This window comes from Sorex araneus, chromosome 3 (genome assembly GCF_027595985.1).
Source record: "Sorex araneus isolate mSorAra2 chromosome 3, mSorAra2.pri, whole genome shotgun sequence".
Taxonomy (NCBI): Eukaryota; Metazoa; Chordata; class Mammalia; order Eulipotyphla; family Soricidae; genus Sorex; species Sorex araneus.
The window spans coordinates 12,408,833-12,435,052 of record NC_073304.1 but is presented as its reverse complement, the minus strand read 5'-3'; the positions used below and the strand labels follow the sequence as shown (position 1 = coordinate 12,435,052).

The following is a 26,220-nucleotide window of genomic DNA, read 5'->3' as shown; positions in this document are numbered from 1 at the left end:
CAGGAGTAATTCCTGAGTGCAGAGCCAGGAGCAACCCCTGTGCAATGCCGGGTGTGACCCAAAAAAGCAGAAAAAAAAAGTGCCTGTTATAGAAGTAGGCTGTGGGTGGGAGGGAAGCTGGGAACATTAGTGGAGGTGAAGGGATAGTTATTGGCATATTATATGCTTGAAACCAAATCATGAATAACATTGTAGTTCATGTTGACCTAAAAAAAATTATTTTAAAGTGCAACCTTTCAGTGAGGCTGTCAACCTGGTTATATTTCACCTAACTTGAGGTAGCTTTTTTTTTCCCCCTGAAGAGTTGTGTGAAGGTTACTCAGGCCCTTTTATTCATATGTTCTGATAGCTTTTTACATGTAACCACGTCAATGCTTGAGGCTTGGATTAGGAAGGATCAAAGCTATTCTTTCTAGTCTTTAAATGAAAGTAGAACTGGGGAATGTAACTGAATTTTTCTGACTTTATTTCACAAAATTAAAGTATAATCATAAAGTACCTACGGAGCTATTAGTGATGAGGAGTTGTGGAAACCCGCCACGTTAAGGATAGCTGAGGTATGCTTTACACCGGCTTCCTGGTAACAATGGGTGTTGGTGTTAGTTACAATTAGTGTAATGTTCCAAAAATAGGGGGAAAAATCTGCCTAGAATAGAAAAGTGATATGCCATATTGTCCAAGTAGTGATTAGAATTTACATCAAAATTGTGTAAGGGTACCTTTAAGAAATGAGTTTTTATTTCAGAGCAGAAGGTGCTTTCAAAGACATACCCCTGTTTAGGTCTGCTAATAAAAATATGGAGCCTAAATGTTTATTCAGGTCACTTGCCATATGTCCAGCTGATCTAATCTCTTTGGTTGTGTGAACTGGCTTGACCTGGCTTATGGGCAGCCGTGATGACCCTCCACGCTGCCTTTGGGGTTTATATCGCCAGTGAATATGGAAAGCAGGAAACTTCTTGCTCAAGTGTAAAATCATACGTGTTAATATTAACGTATGTGTCTGGGAGGCTTTTTCTCGTGCAGAATTAATTTGTTTCTAGTGCTGTTCCCAGGGTAGGACTAGATGCTGGATCACTGACGTTCAGGTTGAATGTTGACCTCTTTGAACGGCTGCCCTTAGGTTAGGAATGTATCGGGACGCAGAAAAGCAGTTCAGATCAGCCCTGACGCAGCAGGAAATGGTGGATACGTTTCTCTACTTGGCTAAAGTAAGTACTCTTAAGGTTAAGTGAAATCATTCTTCCCAGAATAAATGTTCAGCTTCTGCACGGGGGAGCGTTGCCAGTTTCTTGAGGAATTTTTGGCAAATTAATGTGTTCAGGCTTATTTGCCTTGGTCGCCCGGGACTAAGTGAGAGCATATGGAGGGTAACCGACTCAGGGGGAAAATAAGAAAACCCCTTGGAAGGATTGCCCACTGGAGGGGAGAGGCCTGGCCGCCGGCCTCCCCTGGGGGACAGGCCTCGAGAGACCCTCTTTGCTCTGGCACATCGGCGGCCACAGAAGACAGGATTGTCTCCTTGGGGGCCTTGGAGTGTTTCCTCTGCAGCGCCCCATGGCTTGGGTTTCATTCAACCTTCACAGCGACCCTGCAAAGCAGGTTTGACCATTGCCTTTGGAGTCCTGGGCAAAGGGCACTCAAAAAGAGGAAGGCTTTCAGGGCTCCGTGGTCAGTGAACACCAGCGTCCCAAATCAGGTCTTTCTGCTCCTAGAGCCCAGTCAGTGTCCCGTGGTGCCACACACAGCCATGTGGACTGTTGGTGCTGAGGAACCACCCAGCATTTTCAGGGTCGGAACAAAGTTGTTGTTTTTTTCTCTTTTTTTAGTGAATCACCATGAGGTACAGTTACAAACTTATGAACTTTCATGTTTGCATTTCGTTTACATCCCTCCACCAGTCCCCATTCTCCTTCACCAATGTTCCCAGTATCCCTCCCACCATCCCCACCCCAGCCCCCACCACCCCACCCTGCCTCTGCAGCAGGGCATTCCATTTTGTTCTCTCTCCTGTTGGATGTTGTCGTTTGCAATAGAGGTATTGAGTGGCCTTCATCTTCGGTCTGTAGTCTACTTGTCCCACCGAGTTGATCAAGAAAACATTTGACGGAGTAGGAGTTATGATGGTTATAATGTCTTGCTCTTCTTCTTTTTTTTCTTTTTTGACTTTTTTTACTTTTTGGGGGGGTTCACACCTGGCAATGCACAGAGGTTACTCCTGGCTCTGCACTCAGAAATTACTCCTGGTGATGCTCAGGGGACCATATGGGATGCTGGGAATCAAACCCGGGTCGGCCTCGAGCAAGGCAAACACCCTACCCGCTGTGCTATCACTCCAGCCCTGCTCTAATTTTCTTTCCTTTTTTTTCGGGGGAGTGGGGCTTAGGAGCCCCCTGGCAGTGCTTGGAGGCCACTCCCAGTGCTGGGCTCAGGGCTCGAACCTAGGACTTGCCACATGTGAGGCAAGCCTTAATTCCTATACTATTTCTCCAATGCTACCCTACCATTTCTTTAAAAATGTAAAGATTGGGGGCTGGAGTGATAGCATAGCGGGTAGGGCGTTTGCCTTGCACGCAGCCGACCCGGGTTCAAATCCCAGCATCCCATATGGTCCCCTGAGCACCGCCAGGAGTAATTCCTGAGTGCAGAGCCGGGTGTAACCCCTGTGCATCGCCAGGTGTGACCCAAAAACCAAAAAAAAAAAAAAATGTAAAGATTGGGGCTGGAGCGGTAGCACAGAGGATAGGGCGTTTGCCTTGCATGCGGCCAACCCCAGGTTCGATTCCCAGCATCCCTCTGGTCCCAGAGCAGAGCCAGGAGTAACCCCTCTGCATCGCCAGATGTGACCCAAAGAGCAAAAGAAATTAAAAAAAATTGAAGATTAAAAAGTGTTGCATAGAAGGTTCACAAAGGGCTGAGGCATGTATAAAAGGAAATGCTGTTATTTCTGAAATATAGTATTAAAAATAGTTGCCAAAAGAAAATCAATTGAAAGTTATAGCTGTATTAACATACTGTGTAGTGGTTTTCAAAAATGTTTGGAACATCTAGAATCTAAGTTTATCTTCTGTGCATTATAAATTAAGCTTAACATCTTCTATACATTATAAATTGAACATTGTAAGTTTCTGACAGCTTGAAATAAATACTCATTTCTCATTTTCTGACTCATCTATTAAGATATCACTTGCATTGCGGTTAAAAAATAGTTTATTTATTTTGACTGTTGCCAAATATATTACCTATTTTTCCACAAATTGATTTTTTAAGAAATGTATTATTGCCTTTATGATAGTATTGAAGTAAATTTACTTATTTCCTAAATATATTCAGGATTGATTGCTAAATAATAGAGCTCAAACCGAACTTTAGGAACATTATTTTTAAAATTTCAACTGATTGCTATGCAATAATTATAAATTTGTCAAAATGAACACTTACTTAAAAAACCACTAATTTTATGAAAATGTATGTATCTTGCTTTTAGGTATACAACTCATTGGATCAACCTGTGACTGCTTTAAATCTTTTCAAACAAGGCTTAGACAGATTTCCAGGAGAAGTAACCCTACTTTGTGGAATTGCCAGAATCTATGAGGTAAGATTCCTATTATAAAACAGTTGATGAAAAGTTAAGCGCTTTTTCCCCTAGTAAGTTGATAGTCTCTCTGGGTCCTGAGCAAATGAAATTATCATTGTTTGCTCATGGTTTACCGATAGGACAGAGACTTTAGTGTATACACCTGGTCAGACTAAGTTTTAGTGTGAAGTATTTCAAGCCTACAGAAGAGGCCTGAGAGTAGTTTGGGACTGAGATTTAAATCTTTCCCCTTATTTGTGGGGTATTTCTAGTGTTGCCCCAGCATCCTTACTGGTCCTTACCACAGAGCCTAATGTGTCAAGTATCCATATATCTCATATATCTTGTGCTTTCCATTTTATTCTCTTATTGCTATTATCTGTCTTCATACTAGTGTTTTACCATTGCACTTTCTGAAGCTTTATAAAATTTACTGTTTGGTACATCTCCATTCAAAATGTCTTGGCTATTTTGGACTTTGTTTTCTTTTATAAATATTAGTGCCATCTTGTCAAAATCTATAAAAAGCCCCATTAAGATAACCTCCCTGCTGTCTAATTACTGTATCTTTATAGTAACTTCTGACCCTAGACTGGGAGAATTCTACCATCTGTTCTTCTTCACAGTTGGTTATTCTTGGCTCTTTGCTGTTCCATAGTTACCGTAGGATTTACTTATCAAGAATCACTAAAAATATCTGTGCTGGTGTTTTGATTGGAATTCCATTAAATATGTGAATGAGGTAGGGGGCTGGTGTTGCTTTTTTCCCCACTCTAGACATAATGCTTCATTTCCTTAGGTCTTTTTGTGTGTGTGTGTCCTTTAATGACTATTTCGTGTTTATTTCCATAATGATGTTTTGTTTAGGGCATCTCAAATCACTGTGAGGTTCAGTGATTTATTAGAAGGATCCAGAATAAAGGGAAAAAGGCACATAAAGCAAAGTTCAAAGGAAACTGAAGATTGTAGGCTCTCAAGAATCCTCCCCTACGGAAGTCCCACAAGATGGACTTAGATATAATTTTCCCAGTAATGAGTTATGATAGCATGTAGGCAACATTGTCTATCAGGAAGATCCATGCAGATGTGCTTGGTATACTAGGTTCTAATCGGGGATATGTTTCCTTTGTCTACCAGTACCACAATCCTAGTCTCCAAGAAGTAAACCCGGGGATTCCTCATGAACCACATTGTGCAGTTGCTCTGGCATAGTGAGATCCTCTAATTAGGGAAATGTTGTTTTATTTTGGGTTTTTTCGGGGGGATGGGAGGCTCTGGTGTTTGGGCCATGCCCTGCAGTGCGCAGGGCTCAATCCTGGCTCTGTGCTCAGGGATTGCTCCTGGCTGGGCTCAGGGACCATATGAGGTGCCAGGGATTGAACCCGGGTCAGCGCATTATGTAAAACAAGTGCCCTACCCACTGTACTTTCACTCTAGCCCATTTCAGGGAAGTTCTATCTCAATATAGGGAGCCAGTCAAGTTCTCAGATGCCAAGCAAGGGACAACCTTGCAGGCGTAGTTATATGTCTTTTGTCCTTCCATTTTTTTTTCTATTATGTTTTCTACTTTATTATTTCTGGTGAGTGGGAGTACATTAATTTTTTTAATTGATTTTGATGCCAGCGACCTAACAAAGAGTACTTTTAAAATTCTAATACTTTTCCCATAGAGTCTCCTAAATTTTCTCAGCACTAAAATAATCTCCATCTACACAGAAAGTTTAATCTTTTTATGTAAATGATTTTTACTCCCTGCTGGGTATCTGGTGTTGGAATGATGTATACATGAGACTACCATCAACAGTATTGTAAATCACAGTACCTCAGTTAAATTTTTTTAAATGATTTTTTTATTTCCTTCCTTTTTTGCTTATTATTTTTGACTGAAATATAGTACTGTATGTAAGCACCTGTACTCTGATTTTATTGAAACTCTAGGTATGACAACATTTTTTGTTAGAAAAGGAATGGAAGTTATTTTTTGGTTGTGGGATCATATCTAGGAATGCTCAGGGCTACTCCCAACTCTGTGTTCATAATCACTTCTGGTGGGGCTCAGGGGACCATATGTTGTTTCAGGGATCAAACCCCACATTCTGTGTGCAAGGCAAGTGCCTTACACATTGCACTATTGTTCTAGCCCTTTTATTTTTATTTGGAGAGAGGGAGGTATTTGGGTCATACCCAGTGGTACTGAAAACTTATTCCTGACTGGTACTGTTAATTAACAAGGGTTAGCCTCGTGCAAGGCAAGTGCCTTAAATCCTACTCTCTCTCTCCATTCTCCAGAATGGAAGATTACAATAGTTACTATGTTTGAGTAGCAGTCTCTAAATGACTTTTATTTTTTCTAGAGTTGATTTATACCATCTGTATTTTTCATATTTTTCTGTAGTGAACATTTCTGTCTTTTAAAATTATCTGTCACTGTCACTATCATCCCGTTGCTTGTTGATTTGCTCGAGTGGGCACCAGTAACATCTCCATGTGAGACTTGTTGTTACTGTTTTGGGCATATTGAATACGCCATGGATAGCTTGCCAGGCTCTGCCATGCGGGCGAGATACTCTTGGTAGCTTGCCGGGCTCCCTGAGAGGGGTGGAGGAATCGAACCCAGATTAGCCACGTACAAGGCAAACACCCTACCCGCTGTGCTATCACTAGTAATTTGTCATTAGTAGCCTAGAAATATTTACTTCTTTTGCAACATAATTTGTTAAATACAAATAGAGGAGTTTGATCATCGAAGCTAGAGAGATAGTGCAATGGGGTAGAGTGCTTGCTTGCACATAGCTCACCCTGGTTGAATTCCCCGCTTCCCATAGGGTCCCCTGAGAACTGCCAGGAATAATTCTTGAGTTGCAGGAGTCATTCCTGAGTGTTGCTGGTGCGGCCCCAAAAGAAAAAAGATGAATTTGATCATTAAATACAAATGACTAGAAATAGGAATTGGAGACTGTAAAAAACTAAAGAACGCCGAGGGGCGCGAGCACTCGCGGGCTCTCTAGGCGGTTCTGTCTTACCGCCCGCGTCCCGTGCCCCGGAACCGCAGTGTCTGGACTGGATCAGGACGGCCGGTGGTCAAGGACAGGCGAAGGAAGAACGAGGACCAAGCTAGTTGCTGATTAGTTACTGTTTATTCAATCTTCCATCTTTCTCATCTCCCGCACTCCCTGCTCCGGGCTCTCTCTGGATCAACTGCCGCTTCTTTCTGGCTTCTCTCTCTCCTACCACTTGTCTCTCCCACCTTGCCCTCTAGGCTACAACCAGCCAGGTAGCAAAATCAACATAAGAAAGCCCTTCCTGAGGGCAGGGCATTCCAAAGCCCTTCCTCACTTTTAAGGTTTTTTTCTTTTCCTTAGTCCAGGAACTTATTAACATCTTAATACTAGTTATTTTTGTATGGACATAGCAAGGGATACATTGAGGCTTGCAAGGCAGCTCTCCAGGCAACATCTTGCCACAGGCTCAGACCACAGCACTCAGGCCGGATTAATCATTCCTCACCCTAGCAGGGTCCGAATCTAGTATCACTGTTTGGATCATGACAGCATTTGTCCATGATCAAGCTCTTAACTTATAGTTAAGCATTAGGCACTTTGGCCAGGCCCATCTCAATGCCAGGGTAGCACACAACTCACCGCTTGCCCTGGGTCCTTCTTGTCCCACGTCGGGACTGTGCTTTGAGGGTGCTAGGAAGTAAGGGCAGCTGAGGCTTAGGTCAAGAGAACAGATGCCCTGGAGGAAAATATCATGTAGAGTCAAATGACTCCCAGGTTACAAAAGCATAACATTTGTTAAGTCTTCCTGTGTCCATACAAAAAGGACATTGCTCTGAATAAACTATGCAAAGGACTCAAGGAGAAGAGAAAAACATTATTTACAAGTCAACAGAACGCTAAGAAAGAAGCTACAAATAAACAAAGAGGAATAGGAGCACTGTAACGGGAGTAACCCAATAAACCTAAACTACTGAGGCTATGTTATCCTACAGGAGACTAGGAATGATGATTTGGATCTGTGAACCAGGAATAGGATTCGGGGGTTGGGGTAGAGAGCAGGCAGTTCCAACCAGTGTCCTCTGAGTAGAGACACTGGGAATTTCAAAGGGGAAGGCCAAGAAGTGGTCCGAGCTAGTCACTTGTTATGGAAACTTGGGGATTGGTTCTTAAGACCACGTACTTGTCCGGGATTGGCTGACAAGAGTCTTCTGACAGAAAACTGCTCTGTGTTGCTGTGATCAGCAGATGGTCTCCTGTTTTTTGTTTTTTATATAGTCACAGAGTTGCTGAATCAGGCTGTTTAATTTTCACCTAGAAGTCTCAACATGGCAGTTCGAGATAAGCTCCAGTCTGTTTGATTCAAAACAGGTTCCAAGATGTGAAATAAAAATTTGACCCAGAAGCGCCTAGGAAGGAAAGGAAAATAGAATCAGTTTTGGAAAACAGTAGGATTGAGGCATGGTGGTGATTATCCTCATGTATTCGGAGCCCTTTGACCTTCAGGCCCCAACTTTTGCATCTTTCAGTCCTTCCGCCTCTCTCTGCATAGGCAGGAAGTGCTGGCAAAAAAGAGCCAGAGAACGTGGCATCTTCAGCGTCTGGCTGCTGGTGGGAGGGTGGTTCCAGCTCTGCTGTTGAGGCTGGGCTGAGGATGGGCCCCGGGGAGGGGCCTCCATTCCCCAGCCACCTTCTTTCTTTTCCTGCTTTGGCCAAGAGTCGGAGGAGCTTATGTTATAGTTGTACTTATAAATGCACAGTGAAGGAAAGGAGAGTTTGGGTTCATACCGAGAGAAAGTGGAGCGGAGCGTATTCTAAAGGAGGGGGGAATGTGGCTTGCACAAATCGGGGGGTGATCCCGGACTAAGCTGCCACTTGAAATCCTTGAATATAGTATTTCCCTTGGATTTACGTAGTTCATTTCCCCCCAGGCCTAAGATCTCCCCACACAGACAGATTTCTTGTGCGTCTTTTTCGTCTCTATGTGTCAGTGAATTTAGAGTTAATTAGCCAAGTTTGTTCCTTGGCATCACAGCCCACACGACATATGCCCTTCGGGATTTTTATATGTACACCATGCTTTTCTCTGGAGGGATTTTCTTCCTGTATGTGCTTTTCTTTTTATTTATCACTTTAATTTTGGTCTTGTATCTCTTAAATGTTTCCTCTTTTGAAAAGAACACGTTGTACAGTCTCATGTTCATTGCTTGTTTTTCCAGAGAAACTTGTTGGAGATGGTTTATCCTTGTTAAATCTGTTTGGTTGCAATTCCTTGAGGCGTCTTATTTATCCATTCAAAAGGCGTGTCCTTATTTGAACTGCTCTTTGTTAAGAGATGTTTCATGTAGAAGATATTACCTGAAGAATATTACTCTAATAATACTTCTTGGGCATCAGAAAAATTATGTTGCGTTTCAGAAATACAGCCCATTCTCTATCTGCATCAATTTTTTGGAAAAGATATTTGTATATTTACTAAACTGAGAGGGGAGTTTGAGAAAAACAGCAATATTCTCTTCCTTAATTTTTAAAATTTTAATGTTGTTAATTTAATTTTAAATAAATATCTAATTAAAGTTGGTTTTTTGCAGACTGAGTCAAAAATAGCCACCATAAAAATCACTTAAATGATATTATGGTTATTTATATATTTGAAAATACTATTTTAATAAAATTTATTGCAGAGCCACTATAATTTAAACAACTCTTTTGCAGGAATTGGTTGAAGAACCAAAATAATAGAGTCCACATAGGTTCATATACATGAAAATTTATGATGTCATTAAAAATTGTCTTTTGGACCCTTTGGATGGTTGGGTTATTAATAGATAAAAATAGACCTGGGTGAGTAATGATTTCTTTTGCTCAAAGAATCCATTACTGCCAGGTGACTGAAAGATTTAAAACCATGAAAGTTCCAGGAGAAAGCACAGATGAATTATTTGTATAAACTTGAAAAATGGTGAGACTTTTCTAAGCCTGAGACAAAGTCAGAATACTATAAGGGAAAATGCTGATAAACCTGAGAACAGAAAAGTTAATTTTTCTAAACTATAAGAATAAAAAATTTTAATTAAAATAATATGATAGTTTAGGTAATAGGGTTACAATAGTGTTCAAGCTTATGGCATTTACATACAAAGTTGCTGCACATTACCACTTCCTAGAGTATTCAAGGGGAGGGTGTTGGAAAATGATGTGACTGAAATCCAAACATGAACAACTTTGTAACTGTGTATCACACTATGATTCAATTTTTAAAAAAAGACTATTGAATTTAAGAATTATGAAATTAAGAATTTGAGATCTTTAATCCTGCTCAGATTGGGACTGGGCCTCTTCCGCCTAGATTTCCCATTTTCCAGTAGCTAGGCAGTCACACCCAGAAACTGCCCCCGGGACCATGTAATCCCATCAACGGCCAACATCCGGAGACTATAAAACCAAGCTCACGGAAGAGAGTGACGCAGAGTCTCTTGCCCCCATGCCTGGCTGTCTTCACTGGGGCCCCTTGGAGGGGGTGGGTTGAGTTTCCCTCTCCACCCTGAGCAGAACCCTGGCAGCCAAAGACATCTTATAGCCTAGTTCTTCCTCTTGGAGAACCTGGCAAGCTACCGAGAGTTTTCCTGCCCACACGGGAGAGCCTGGCAAGCTCCTTGTGGCATATTCATATGCCAAATACAGTAACAATGATGGGTCTCATTCCCCTGTCCCTGAAAGAGCCTCTAAGGCAGCACTGTTGGGAAGGACGAGTAAAGAGAGGTTTCTAAAATCTCAGGGCTAGGACAAATGGAGACATTACTAGGTCCGCTCAAGCAAATCGAGAATCAACGGGATGATAGTGATAGTGATAAGAACAAAAATATAAGGTTTGACCGAAACAAAGCAAAAGTGTTAAAACAAAATAAAACCGCAGTGAAATGGGAGAACCTTTAGCCATACCCTGGATGAATGAGAGGTTACTTTTAAGTTCCCAACCTGTTCCTTGCTTAAAAACTGCTGGATCTCAAGAGACTTGCAGATTGGTGGGAGATTCAACCTCAAGTGCACATGCACACACCTTTACAAATTCACTTATTTTGTCAGTGATGTAAAGAGTGATGGGAACTAGAGCGGGTCTGGTCTTTGCCCAGGCCCTTCTTTCCCTACCAGCCTGCGTAGTCATGACTGACCCTCTTCCTGTAGGTCAAATCCCCCCAGGAATGAGACAGCAGCCAGATTCCAGCAGCTTTCAGCTATGCTACCATTCCGCCTTGACTGGGGTCCCTGCAGGCCTCGGTGCCCGGTGCATAGAAGATGAGGCTGCTCAGTCCACCTGTATTTCCTTTGAAGGGTCTACTTACACCCACTGGTCCTCCTGGCAGGGAACTAAGGCAGTATCAGCAGAGGTTCCTTTCACCTGGAGCGAGTGACGCAGGAGCAATGACCACTGGTCTTTGTGCTCAGCCACAGTTCTCAAGTTCTTCGATATCATTCAATATTTTTGTTCTTCAAGATTTCAAGAATGAAAATATTGAGGAGTAAAGATGCTCAGACTCAGAGTTGGAAGCAGACAAATTTATTGAAAAGTCGAAGAAAAAAGAAACTCCTCAGTCAGGGAGGAACTTAGTACAGGACTAAATTAAGTTTGGCTCATGTTGTGGGATTTTGATAGGAATGCTTGGTCTTTTTTTTTTTTCTTCAATTTTTGGTGATGACGTTCTGTCAAGCTCCACGAAGCGTGTGGCAACATCTGATAGCCTAGTTCTCCCTCCTAGAGAACCTGACAAGCTACCAAGAGTTTACTGCCCCCATGGAGGAGAGTCCAGCAAGCTCCCCATGGCGTATTCATATGCCAAATATAGTAACAAAGATGGGTCTCATTCCCCTGACCCCGGAGAGCCTCTAATTCGACACCATTGGGAAGGATGAGTAAAGAGAGGCTGCTAAAATCTCAGGGCTAGGATGAATGGAGACGTTACTGGGCCTGCTCGAGCAAATCGATGATCAACGGGATGACAGTGACAGTGATACAGTGATTGGTTATGACACCATGATTTGCCAAGTTGTTTATAAGACCGTTAGTTTCAGTCATTGAATGTCCCAACACCAGTGTGACCTTCCCTCTGCCAATGTCCCCGGTTTCCCATCACCACCCCAGCTGCCCCCTTAGAAGGCACAAAAAATTTATTTCACATTATTGGTTACAACACAGACAGATGGAATTGTCAAAACTTAGATCAACGCAAGTCAATTTGTGATTATTGTTACATCTCACAGCAGTGTCACTGAAGTCGTCGTCTGAGGATTTACGTGTTAGCGGGTGCTTATTGAGCCTTCTGGGTTACTGTTTTTGCTCATTGAGCTTGGTGGGCGTCTATGCAACTTTCCCATCAGATTTGCTGTGATCCTCCTGGGCTGACAGTACTGTGAAATTTGGAGGTGTCGTGTGGCCACCCTTGTCATTCCAGGATGTACGGAGCTGGGATGATTTGGTGGCGTGGCAGCCTGCTGAGGTTCAGTTGTGGAGCTGGGCCATTTGTCTGTCAGAGGGGGTCCAGAGTGGCTGCAGACAGCTGTGCCTTTAAGCAGAAAGGAGACTCTACCGATCGCCACTGTGAAAAGGACCCAGAGCTGTCAGCCCTGGCCGGTCTGCCTGTGTGCTGTGAACTCTGCAGCACACTGGCAAACTGTGTTCTTTTGGAGATTTGCTGTGGAGCCGGGCAGGCTTTGTATTTCTTACCAAAATCTCAAGAGGATCCCATTTGTTTCCCCAGATGTCTTGTTAATTTAGGTCCTGTTTGTGTGGTTAAGATAAGATTAACATCTTTCATTCCCACTGCGGCTGGTGGGGACTGCCTACTTATCACCTTTTAGGTTCTATTGCACCATATGCCCAGGTATGGCCCCATTATCTCTTAGTCTTCTGTGAGCCCTGAAATTCTCCTGGGGGCAGAATTTATGGTTTTGGGAAATTATACAGAAAATATACAGGAAGAGCCCAGAAATTTGCAGGAATGTTTAAAACGTGGACCGAAGCTGTCAGGAAACATGAAGTCATGAAATTTGCATACAAGTGGATCAACATGGAAAGTATCATGTTGAGTGAAATGAGTCAGAAAGAAAGAGACAGACATAGAAAGATTGCACTCATATGTGGAATATAATGTAACTGAGAAGTACAAGTTGGCAACGATGCAACTTCTGGCAGATATCTCTCTGGACTTAGTTACTAAAATACTAAATTACAGAAACCCAAAACTGAGAGGCCGCTAAGTGTGGTCACTCGACCTCACACTTCTTCATCCTCAGCAATGGAAAACAAATTACCTAATGCTTCCTTTTCAGCAGGTCTGACTTTAGGGGAGAGACTCTCCAAACAATAATAGTGAGTTTTGTTGAAATATTGTATGCAATCAAAGTGAAAGTAAAGTGAAATTTATTAGTTACACAGGCGGGGGGGGCTTAGGGTGGGGGGGCTAGGGGCGTGGGGGTGTTTGGGGTGTGAGGGGGCGGAGTGGAGCTATACTGGGATTCTTGGTGGTGGAATATGAGCACTGGTGAAGGGATGGGTATTCGAGCATTGTATAACTGAGATTTAAACCTGAAAACTTTGTAACTTTGTAACTTTCCACAATAAAAAATTAAAAAAAAATAAAATAAAACGTGGACCGAAGAGAGTGAAAATAGAGTTGTTCATGGCAGTAGCTGGCAAGGGGAAACTGAGGCTTCCTCTTTCAAAAGGAAGTAGGGTTCCATGCCAGAGATTGCCAAGGCACACCTCTGTTAGTTGGGAAGTGCCCCACTAGGCCACTCTGACTCACGAACCGGTGCTCAAACACAAAAGATGAGCTCGGAAAGGAGAACAAAAATGGCTCTGTACTCAGGGAACCATTTGTGCTCATCAGGGACCAAATCAGGTAGAGCTGTGTGCAAGGCAAGTACCTTAATCCTTCTACTATTCCTCTGATCCTAGGAACACTTTTAAAAGAATACTGAGGGAACTACTAGTAGCTTCCACTGACTAGGATTTGGGGGACTTTTCATTTTATATCCATTTGCCGTGTTTAAATTTATGTAATATAAGCACATGTTTTTATAAGAACGAGTTTGAAGTACACCATATGAGGTTACTAGAAACATAAGTTAATTTCACTCTAAAATTCCTCGAAGATACATAAATGAATTCTGTGCCTATCAATCAAGTACACAAGCATCCTAAAGCATCCTTTATGGAACTAAAGACCTTGAAACAACTAGCTATTCAGACTGGAGTAGCTTTGCAGTGGGCTTGCCACCAGTTTGAATCTGAGTTGATTGCCTCCAAATTCATCTCTTGAAGCTCTTACCTTCAATTGTATTTTGAGATGGGGCTTTGGAGACAACTTATTTAGAAGAGGCCAGAGGTCTGGTATGCTCAAGACGGTGTCGGCCCTAACTAAGAAGAGACACTACAAAATCGGGCCCTCAGCAACATGAAGGCACAGTGAGTGAAGGCTGCCTGCAAGCTTAGAAGAGAATCCTCCTGGGATCCCGGCCCTACTGCTGCCTTGATCTTGAGTTGACAGACTCCAGAACTGTGAGAACATTGATGTCTGTTGGCGGGGCCACCCAGTGTTGCTCATGGAAGCCCATGCGGGCTTGTAATACACTGCCCTTTGCAGCTCTAACACCGGAGCTAGCATGCGGAGATGTGGCAGTCCAAGAAATCAGAAATGTGACAGTCCTGGGCTCCACGGGGTCCCAGGGCCATTAAAGCTTCCTGATGATGCTGCCGCCCAGATGTGGAGATTACTCTGGGGAGGAAAGTGTATTAGTTTGTTTGTGGACTTCTATAACAAAATATCTTAAACACAGTGACAAAAGCCACAGAAATTTCTGAGTCCAGGCTCTCCAAGATGAAGGTGCTGATCACCTTGGTTCCTAGTGGGACCTCTTCCTGTCTGGGCCGGATGTCTTCCTGCTGTCTCCCCACAGAGGGAAAGGGATATCCTCAATGATTGTTGAGGTAACATTGATTTTTTTTAAAGGTATTTCCCCCTTTTTTTTGGGGGGGGGTGAAAGCATATCCGGCGGTATTCAAGGCTTACTCTTGGATCTGAGCTCAGGGATCACCCCTGGAAGTTTCAGGGGACCATCTGGGGTGCTGAGGATTGACTTGGGTCAGCCAACTGCTAGACAGGCACCTTCCCCGCTGTGTTATTTTCTCCAATTCCTTGTGTCTTTCTTCAGGGCATGTATCCCAGTCATGATCACTCCACCCATAATCTATTTACCTCCGACAGGCTCCATCTCAAACACCTCCACACTGAGTACTGGGACTTCATTCTAACATTGGAATATTCAGCCCATAGAAGGGAAGGACTTGGAATACATGTCGGGTGTGATTACTCTGGAATCAGTTACCATGTTTTACTGCATAATCCTTGCGACTACGTAATTGTGTGATAGCTACACCACGTTCTTTTGAGACCTTCATTATGGAAAATATAACAAAACTCCACATTTCTTCAGTTGTTTTATTTTTAATACTTTTGAGTGGATTCCCATATTAAGAGGTTAAGGGAGAGTTGTATACAAAACAGTGAAGAATTTGGGAAAGTGAGAGCTCATAATTAGCCAACAAATGTATCCATAGTCTTGTGTTTTGCGAAAAAGCTTAAAATTGATTTTAAGTTATGAATAATGAGTGCTACAGCAGTGGCTTCGAGAGATCCGAGGCTCTTAGTCCTTTGTGTTTTGCAGTGGTCGGGGGGCACACCCCAGGGTATTCAGGAGCTGCATCTGGTTCTGTGCTCAGGGGTGGTCTTTGGCGGTGTTCGGGAACCCTGTGTGGTGAATTGGGTTGTAGGGGAGCAAGGCAAGTGCTTTAACCCCCGTGCTATTTCTCTGGTCCCGAGATCTGAGATGCTTGGGTAACAATCAGATGCATAATTTGAGACTCCTGGTCTTCCTGCTACCTTTCTTCTCCCCTTGGCTGGCCCCAGTGTGTAGTCACCAAATTGAAAGGTGACACACTTTGTTACTCCTCTGCCCTTAACCGCTTAAGTTCCCTCAACTTAGGAAAACACCAAAGTTCTTCCCTTGCCAAAGCCCCTGGCTACCTCTCCTGTCTCCTTTGTACTCTCTCTCTCCCTCTCTTCTGCCTCCCTCCATCCCTCCTGCCTTTTCCTCCCTCCCCCATACACCCTTGCAGCAACCCCCCCGTCTTTTGTAGCCTCCCCAACCTTTGTGTGGCCCCCTCATACCTAACTCGAGCTCCCGACTTCAGGCTCGCTCATCCCTCTGCCCAGATGTGCTTCCCCCAGATGTGCCTGCGTCCCCCTTCCATTCAGGGTTGGGGACTCCTACAGGACTCCTACAGGACTCTCACAGGACTCCTCTTCCAGATGGTTCCTTGGCAACCTTTTCTGAAGCAGCCCCCTCTCTCTCCTCCCCTTCCTCCTCCTCGCCTTTCCTGCTCTGTTTTTCTTCATTTTTGCCTGGCAATCGCTCGCATGTTTGTTCATTTGTTTGTCTTCCCTGCCAACTGCCACCTCCTGGATTGAGTCACTTTCTCCTGTCATTCGTCTTTGTGCCCTGGGGGCTTAAAACGGAGTTTGGCACATGATAGATTCACTGTGTTTGTTGAATGAATGAATGTGAAATCAGGGGGAAAAAAAAATTCTTGGCAGTGAGTAAAGTCTTGTTCTTCTGTCTTCCCGGAGAACAGGAAATGAACAACACATCGTCGGCAGCAGAGTACTACAAAGAAGTCTTGAAACAGGACAGCACTCACGTGGAGGCCATCGCCTGCATTGGGAGCAACCACTTCTATTCGGATCAGCCAGAAATAGCTCTCCGTTTCTACAGGTCAGCTTTGCCTCCCAGTTGTCAAGCTGCTCTACTGGCAAATATTAGCAAAACAAACAGTGAATAAAAAAAATAATAATAAGGTACAGGAAAGATTACTATGAGACCCCAAATTCAAACACTTCCAATTTGGAGATGCGGAAACACCTGCATCATGCAGAAACACCTGGTTGACAAATATGAGTTTTTAAGACACCACATCACAGGCAGAGTTATTTTGTCATCAACCAATGACAGTTTGGCCATTACTGAAAGATTTCATACTATTATTGCCTCCATTAATCCCAGTTAACCTAAGAATCTTGGAGCAGGAAGTGATGGATTTGTACAGTGCAGTTGACTGCACGTTCCAAGCTTAACAAAGACCCCACACGGATGACCTTCTTGGTGAAACATTGTCAATTCTTCTTCTTCTTCTTTTTTTCTTTGTCTATTTTTGGAGGTGGAGGGGGAATAAGGTTTGGTTACACCCGGCAATGCTCAGAAGTTACTCCTGGCTCTGCATTCAGGAATTACTCCTGGCGGTACTTACGGGACCACATGGGATGCCGGGTATCAAACCCCGGTCGGCTGTGTGCAAGGCAAATGCCCTACCTGCTGTACTATCACTCCAACCCACATTGTCAGTTCTTACTGATACATTGCTTTCAACATCTTCATTTCTTCACTGGTCCCCTTTTGAGACATATTTTATTTCTGCTTTTAGTTTTCAAAATTAATTAAAAAAATTATTATTTCTTCTGCCATTCTTGGATAACACAGTTGACTACTGTGTGATGGGAGCATAAAATAGAAAGTGTGAGCGTGTCCTCTGCCCCGGGCAGCTGATACGCCCCAGGCCCAGTCAGCCTGTGCAGGATCTTCGGTCACTTACTTGAATTCTGTTGTTCTTTGTCCTTCGGGACTCATAAATGTGTAGGTACAAGATGGGCTTCTTGAAAACCACATGGATAACGTGGAGACCCACTGATGGGCCTGTTTTCCTTAGTGGGAATTTGCTACACCTCAAAATACAAATAACCTAGGCCAGAGAAGAGCTAATCTGATGCCTGGAGGTCCACGCCTAATGCAGGGTTCAACTTAGTTCAGGTCTGTGGGATTTGTTTGTGACCACCAAAACTCTCTGAAACACAAATGTGTGGAATTAACTTTATGTGACTATTTCATTCCGCACTTGTGGTTCTCTCACAAAGCGTTTGTGGAAAGAGGCTTATATAACCCGTTTCTGACCTTGCCTCGGGACATTATTTCCCATGCCTGGTACCATTCCAAAAGATAATTCTTTTGTACTAGCTTTTACACGTTTTTTGGAGTTTTTTTTTTGGTGGGGGAGTGGGAGTTTACTATAACTTCTTACATCAAATAAAGTCATCTCAAACAGTAAATAGATGTAAATTATACATAGTTCTAACATTTATAAATTTGGGCTGACACCCAAATTTGTGTTCTTTCCCACCAAGGCGACTCCTGCAGATGGGTGTTTACAACTGCCAGCTTTTCAACAATCTGGGGCTCTGCTGCTTCTATGCCCAGCAGTATGATATGACTCTGACCTCATTTGAGCGCGCCCTCTCCCTGGCTGAAAATGAAGACGAGGCGGCTGATGTCTGGTACAACTTGGGCCATATAGCTGTGGTAGGTTGTTTTTCCGATGTGACTTCTGGTGTAACGAAAGGGACGCAGGTTCAGCCGAAGACAACTTCTGGGATTCCTGCTATTGCCTGTCCAGGTGCAATTCAGGGTTGTTTTTTTTTTTTCTTCCCCAAATGTAGTTTGGTTTTTTTGTTTGTTTTTCTTTTGGGGTCACACCTGGCGGCGATGCATAGGTGTTACTCCTCCTGGCTCATGCACTCAGGAATTACTTCTGGCAGTGCTCGGGGGACCATATGGGATGCTGGGAATCGAACCCGGGTCGGCCGCGTGCAAATCGAACCTACCCACTGTGCTATTGCTCCAGCCCCCAAATATAGTTTTTTCTGCATCATTTTATATTCCATCGTGTACAGCATTCACACTTAGTTCCTGCAGTCACCCTTTGCGGTGTCTCTGACAGCAGGACATAGATGCCTGTGTCTGAGGAAGCCGGAGCTGCGTGTGGAATTGTGTTTGTGAGTCTGTGTTTTCCTCTGGCAGGGCGTGGGAGACACGAGCCTGGCCTATCAGTGCTTCCGGCTCGCTCTGGTGAACAACAACCACCACGCCGAGGCCTATAACAACCTGGCCGTGCTGGAGATGCGGAAGGGCCACGTCGAGCAGGTGGGTGACCTTGACTGGTGCCCTGGTGGACAGACCAGGTGGACTTCTGTCCCCGGTGGTAGTAGACGACGTCACAGTTGAGAAGGAAGCTCTCAAGGCTGACAGGCCCGGGTTGAATTCCAGCTCTGTCGTGTAGGGCCCTTGTGACCTTGTCAGGAACCTCAACCCTCTTGGGACAAACTTGCGTTCCTGTCCCCCGCCCCATCTCTTCTTCATTTCCCAGCAGACTATTCTGCACTCACCATCCCCACCCCATCGTCTTTCTGCCCCAGCCCAAACCCTGGGGGCAGTGTGCAAGGGGGAGAAAGTTTCATAACCCTCCTAGGCCCCCGGGCTGGGTCTGATGAGAAAACAGACTAGATGGTTCATGGGAAAACAGCATACAGATGTCTATGGAAGAATACACACGCGAATGAAGACCACAAAGAGATCAGAGCAGGAAGTTTGTAAAGAGGCAGGAATGGTGAAAGAGACAGGAAAGCGAGGGTTAGTTCCCGTGCTGTGCTCAGCCCCGTGTCTGGTACACAGGAGATCTCCTTTGCTTGGGGCCCGGGGAGGCCACCTCTTATGTTGGGGCCTTTTGACCTGTTTTAAGGAGGAAGGTGGGGGCTGGAGTGATAGCACAGCAGGTAGGGCGTTTGCCTTGCACGCGGCTGACCTGGGTTCGATTCCCAGCATCCCATATGGTCCCCCAGCACCGCCAGGAGTAATTCCTGAGTGTAGAACCAGGAGTAACCCCTGTGCACCGCCGGATGTGACCCGAAAAGAAAAAAAAAAAGGAGGAAGGTGATGGGTGAGAGCGGGAAAGCAGGGCCAGAGAGGTCTCTGGTTTCCAATTTTTGTGCATTTTTCCTTCAGCTGTCGATATCGATGGCGCCAAGGTATAGAATATTTGGGGGTTGCGTATCTTGAACCCCCATTATACTCTCGAAACCCCTGCTTCCTGTTACTGCTCCCTGTCATCTCGTGTCCCCCGCATGTTCAACAAGTCCTGTCGGGTACTGCTAGGCCACATCCGGACCTGCTACTTTCTTCTACTCTAGCGCTTCCAGACCCCTCTCCTTCTCACCTCCTGCTCTGGCCACTCTCCTCTCTTGCCGGCCTACTACAGGAGTCTCCTGGCTGTTCTTCGTTTTCATTTGCATCCTCTTTTATATCCTCAGAACAGTCAAGTGACTTTGTTTTTTTTTTTTTCCAAAAGTGAGATCAGTTTTTTACTGCTTTGTTTATTAGCATCCTCCAAAGACTTCTGCCTGCCTTCATTTGGAATAAGATGTAGATTGTAAACCTTGGCCTGCAGGGATTCACCTATTCTGGCCTCTGGCCCTTTCTTTTTATTTCTTTTTTCTTTATATTTAATTTTATTTATTTTCATAAAGTTGCTCACAATAATGGATAACCTTCCATAATTCGACACCAGTCTCACCACCATTACACTTTCCCACCACCATTATTTTGAATTTTCTGCCACCACTCCAACCTACCGTTTGAGGCATATTCTAGATAATGTATTTTGTATTGCTTATTCTGAATAGCACAAGACTCCTGGAACTCTAAAATTTTAGATCCTTAGGGTCTGGAGAAATCTCTGCAGCGAGCTGCTCGGTTCAGAGATTCTTTTGTGTGTCTCTGGATCATGGCCATTAGGAAGCTCTAATAGTGGCCGGAGGCAGTTCGTGGATGTGACCTCCACGGTCCCATAGGGATGGGGAGAGGAGAAGGACCAGCTCATCCCTTACTCCTGAGGCCTGGTGTTTGCTGCTTCCGAGTACTTGGGCTTCTCATTGGGTTCTGGAAGTTGGCAGCCACCGGGATTCCTAGGGGGCAGGTGGAGGCACAAGGCCTGCTCCCATCTCAGGCACCCTGGTGAAGTCGGCCTGGTGTAGGGTCCAGGGGCATCTCTGCAGTGAGCTGCTCAGTTCCGAGATTATTTTGAGTGTCTTATTTCTTTTTATAAAAAGCATTTATTCGGTTAGCATGATGTCCTCTGGTTTCATTCGGATAGCAGCAAAGTGCATGATTTCACCTTTCTTAGAGCTGCCTAGTAGTTCATTGTGCATGGCAGCTTCTTGATCCATACATACTTTAGTTGTACATGTGGGTATCCTGGCTGTTAAGAGCTGCAATGAACATAGGTATGCATATGTCACTCGGAATGAATATTTTTTTGGTGTTTTGGTGGTAGATGCCAAAAAAACAAAAACAAAAAACAAAAAAACAACTCACTGGATCATTTGGGAATTCTATTCTTACTTTTTTGAGAATTCTCCATATGCCTTTCCTTAGAGGTTGACCCAGATGACATTCTAACCAGTGGTGAATAGGGTTTCTCTCTCACTGCCTCCCTGCCAACTGGTTGTGGTTGTTTCCAGTCCAGTCTTTTTAATATATGCCACTCTCACAAGGGTGAGATAGTACCTCAATTTTGTTTTGATTAAATTTCCCCAATAATAAATGATGTTGAACATTTTTTTCATATGCCTACCAGCCATTCATTTTTCTTGGGGAGAGCATCTGTTCATCTCCTCTCCCTGTTTCGGATGGGGTTGTGGGTTTTATTGTTGAGCTTTGTGGCTGCTACAAAAGAAATGAGCTAAAATTAAAAGGCGGCCTGCTGAACAGGAGAAAATCTTGGCCTCTCCTCTCCTTCCTCCATTCCTTCCCCACAGACGAGGGGCAGCCTTGGCGGCGCCCCTGCTCCTGACAGTGCACTGCCGTTCTTCCCGTCAGGCCCGAGTGCTTCTCTCAGCTTCTCCGTGACATCTTTCTTTTTGTCTTTCAAGTCTTAGTGTAACTGCCACCTCCGTAGAAAGACCCGGTCTCCCTTCAGACCAAAGGAACCCTCAGGCACGGCATATCACTCTCCTGTATGTGCCCTTCACATTGCTTGTTTCATCAAATTTGTTTCATATTCAGACATAGAAGGTAGAGACGCCAGCGGCACCCAATAGGGGCCTTCTCTGTCTTCTCACCTCTGTATTGCAGTGCTGGTTGGGATGGGCCTGCTCGATGGTAGGTGTTCAGGAAGTGTATGTGGCAAAGCGTGGACGATGTGGAAAATAGAGTGTGACAGAATTGACACCCAGGAGATCTTGAGGGCGTGTGCAGAAGATGCGGACAAAGCACATGCATAATAAAAGCATATTATTAAGCACATGGTGTGAGTTTAAATTGTTCTGTTGCTGTTATTACATAAGTAACAGAAAGTTAAGACTGCTAAATATACTCCTACAGCATTAATAGCAGTTAAAAGAAGAGGAGAAGAAACAGACCAAGGAAGTAATCACCCACAGGCCCTGACAGAAAGAGCAGCTGGACAGGACCATCTCCAACAGGGTCTCCTAAGAGTAGCGAGAAACTTTTTATCAAAACAAGAGCCATTATTGGGTGTTGCCTTTAATTTACAAATTCCCCAGCTGCAAGTAAGATGGATGGGTTTGTTCTTTTTTTTTATTATTTATTTTTTGCTTTTTGGGTCATATGCACAGGTGTTACTCCTGGCTTTGCACTTAGGAATTACTCCTGGTGGTGCTCGGGGGACCATATGGGATGCTTCAAATAGAACCCGGGTCAGCCACATGCAAGGCAAAATGCCCTACCCACTGTACTATCGCTCCAGCGCACTTGTATTATCAATGGGACTTTGCAGTGGAGCCAGCTTTGCAGTGGAAAGAAGAAGTGATGTGAATTTGGGTTCTGGATACTTTATTTTTGTTTGTCTGTTTGTTTTTAGGCCACACTTGGTGGTCCTCAGGACTCATTCAGGGATCATTCCTAGTGGGCTCAAGGGACCATACGGGGTGCAGGGGATTGGACCTGGGCTGACTGCGTTCAAGGCAAATGCCCTACCAGCTCCAGCCTTGTGGGATTCTCAGTAGAGAACAGAAAACTTATCCTGCTCAATTAATTTCAGTTGTTATTTTCAAGTCAGCAGTATAATAATAATAGTAATAATAATAATAATAATAATAATAATATGCTTATTATCATCCAGCACAGAATTTGGGACTTTGGAGTTTAACTATGGCTTTTAGGATTTTGATTTTGATGTTTTGTTAGAAAATAGTTCATTAGAAGCTTGCTAAATCAGTTAAAAACTAGACTAAAAAGTGTTATTTCTTTTCAGTATCAAGAATATTATCTTTTGAGTTGTATGCTGTATTGATACTACACTTGATCTTAGCCAAAAGGCCGAGAAGCGATTGTATGCTATATTGAAACATAGACTTCACAGGAGCTTCTCAAGTAACTAAATCTATTCTTAATAATAATATTGTAAATTATGGCTCCTAACTTAAAAACAAACAAATCTTCCCTGAAGTGAGTTTTCACTCCTCTTTTTTCCCCCTCCATATTTTCAAATAAAATATTTGAGGGGGGATACCTCCCCCCAAGAAAAATCCCAGCAGTGCTCAGCGCTTACTTCTAACTCTGCACTCAGGGATAAATCCTGGCAGTGCTTAGGGGATCAGATGGAATACTGCGGATGGAACTCATGTTGGTTGTGTGCAAGGCAAACGCCCTAACCACTGTAGGCCCCACACTCCAGTCCCTCCTCCATATTTTAAAGCATGGAATAAACTTTGACTTGTTAATAATAAATCCATACATATTGATATAATTTGGGTAATGTATATCTAATTATAATTTAGGTTAGATGTAAGTATTTAATTATATGTTAGTAAATCTATATGATGAGGAATATCATCTATATTTCCACAGTATGAGTTTTTTAAGGTCCTATGCTACATAAAGGATTCTTTAACCTAAACACAAATATAAAGGGATGGGTGTGCGTGTCAGTCAGAGAATGCATGCTTTTCATGTCAGAGGTCTTGGGCTTGATCTCTGGCACTTCTTTCTACTCCCCCAGTCCCCAAAAGAAAATTACAAGTATTGTGCTGATAAATAATTATATGTCTTTGTTTTTCCCTTTTTCCCCCCCTTTTCCTGCAGGCAAGGGCACTTTTACAAACTGCATCAACTTTAGCACCCCATATGTATGAGCCTCATTTTAACTTTGCAACCATCTCTGATAAGGTATTCTCTCTCTCCCCATCATTTTTCTTCTGATATGTTTTCTTTTTCTTGTGTTTAACATACAGGTACATAAGGAAATTCTAACCGTAACTTCTGGGAATAAACAATTTTATTTTCTAGTTTTCTAGTTATCTAGCATTCATAACATATATACATATATCCCTTCACTTCAAGGGACAGTTTAACAAAATTTAAATAAATTCACCAACAAATGTTGACTGAAGATTCAGTAGATTAAAGAGAATTGTTTCATGTCAAAAAGTCTGATGTTTAAAGGGTTCTAGGTGTTGATTCGTGTGTAAGGAAGTTGCTCTGCATATGTGAGACCCAGAATTCAATCCATAGCGACACCAAAATATAGATGTTATATTTATGTCTATGCATTTTAAGCAGATATGTGACAGTTACCAAAAAATGCTCATTAAGTACTTTATTTGGCTTTAAATTTTTTTTTTTTTTGGTTTTGGGTGATACCCAGTTATACTCAGGGATTACTCCTGGCTCTGCTCTCAGGAATTACTCCATAGCAGTGCTCAGGAGACCATGTGGGATACTGGGGATCGAACCCAGGTTGACCACATGCAAGGCAAACACCTTACCTGCTGTATTATCATGCTCCAGCCCTAGTATTTTATTGTTTGGAAAGGGCTTCTTAACTGGCTTTTACGGAAAGGAAAATGTGTATATTTTTTGTACATCACATTGCCACCAACTCCTCAGCAAGACTGCCATAGAATTAGGGATAATTGCAAAAGCTATATTAGCTAAGAACAGCACAGAGGGAAATGAGGCATTCCTGCTGTATCCCAAAGCTAAAAGGGATCATATGTCATTTTTACAAGAAGACAAGAGGCATCTCATAGCTGTAACTTAGAAACCTTTCCTTATACTCAAAGGAGAGTTTAAAGAGAATGGAAAGGCCAAAGGAAAAAAAAAAACACTCTGTTGACTGATGTAAGGAGGAGTCTTTACAGACTACGGGAAAGTACAATAATGTCACTTTTCATATATTACAAAGGCATCTGTACTCAAAAAGCTGTTCCTTCATAAGTTGTCATTTGCTAGCCACTGATCCACATGAGCTGCAGACTGCTGATTCACCCCCAGACAGAGACACCCGTTGCAAAGTGTCAAGGCCAGATCTCTCCCCAGCATCACTGTGATTGCGCTATTTAGACTCCCCCAGAGCAGGTTATCGGATCTTAAATATTCTGTCTAATAGATAATATTCCAATCAAAATATGTCTCTTTGTAGTTCATTACAAATAATTTTCCAAAGCTCCCGAGAGCTGACTGCTTCAGCACACACATGTCATTTTATTTTTATAATTCTATCATGACTGAATATGAAAACTCTGGGTTTTGAATTTGTACTAGACAGCAGTAATGGAGCAGAAATTATTTATGTAATTGGTGATTTGATTTTTCTCGCGCATTTTAAAAGATTGAAATATGATCTACATGAAAGACTTATAAAAGTAAAGTAATAATGATAACCAAGTGATGTGTCCTTAAGAACCCTCTGAGTTTCTATAGTATGCCGATGCCTTTTTTTTTTTTTCCCAAACTGCCTTGCTCGTTTTATCTCATTCTATGCTCTCTGGTCTTGCTTACAGATTGGAGATCTACAGAGAAGCTATGTTGCTGCTCAAAAGTCCGAAGCTGCATTTCCAGATCATGTAGATACACAACTTTTAATTAAGCAGTTAAAGCAGCATTTTGCTATGCTCTGATTGTTTTTTAGACCACATGTATTTTTATAGTAGCATTATGCAGGGGGCAAAGTTATGTGTGCATACTCATGTGTAAGAGGCATAATAGAAAATGAAAGATGGGATTTGGGACTGGAGCGATAGGTACAGCAAATAGGGCATTTTCCTGCATGCTGCTGACCCAGCTTCAATTGCCAACATCACATATTGTCCCCTAAGCACCACCAGGAATAATTCCTGAGTGCAGAGCCAGGAGTGACCCTTGAGCATCGCCGATAAGGAAAAGGATTTGTATACATCTATCGTATGGTAAAATATCTGTTTATGATGTTTATAAAACATTTTCATAAATTATCCTCAACTTTATATAAAATGTGTATTTTAATGTCCACAGGCTGGCCACTAGTGCTCATGTAGCTTAAGAGGCCATCAAAATTAACCTTTATGTCTAAAAGTGTGTATATAAACCCTAAGTAGAAACTTTATTTAGAGCCTACAAATTATATTTTAAAATGCTTTCCATCAGATGCTCCATAAATTTTTATAGAATGTCTTCTAAAATAAATCAGTGTGTAAAACGCTGTCATTCTGTTATTTTTGTGAATTTTTATTTCAGTAATCTCTGCTAAAACAAGTTTTTCAGAAGTTCAGTAATCTTAGAAATCAAGTCATCGTTCCCACCAGTTTTGCTATTTCCTGATAACTGTACACCCTGAAATCTTAGAAAAGCTCACAGACTTGATTCTTCCCAATTGTGTGGTGTCCTCATCGGTGTTCATATAGATGTGTCCACGGAAGTGGC

At 43.1% G+C, this 26,220-nt stretch overlaps 1 protein-coding gene and 1 pseudogene across 2 annotated transcripts in view; one reads left to right on the top strand and one right to left on the bottom strand.

Moving 5' to 3' along the window:
* The window catches only part of TTC8 (tetratricopeptide repeat domain 8), a 61,273-nt gene extending 35,274 nt beyond the window's left edge, over nt 1-25,999 (top strand). For both annotated transcript variants that reach the window (XM_004610247.3, XM_004610246.2), the window contains 7 exons: nt 1,124-1,211; nt 3,488-3,598; nt 16,271-16,410; nt 17,871-18,045; nt 18,544-18,666; nt 23,623-23,706; nt 25,323-25,999. In XM_004610247.3, the coding sequence (XP_004610304.2) occupies nt 1,124-1,211; nt 3,488-3,598; nt 16,271-16,410; nt 17,871-18,045; nt 18,544-18,666; nt 23,623-23,706; nt 25,323-25,439 (838 nt within the window). In that variant the 3' untranslated portion in view covers nt 25,440-25,999. The remainder of the gene's footprint in view (nt 1-1,123; nt 1,212-3,487; nt 3,599-16,270; nt 16,411-17,870; nt 18,046-18,543; nt 18,667-23,622; nt 23,707-25,322) is intronic.
* On the bottom strand, nt 22,723-22,869 carry LOC129403730 (U2 spliceosomal RNA; annotated as a pseudogene).
* Nucleotides 26,000-26,220: the final 221 nt, after the last annotated feature.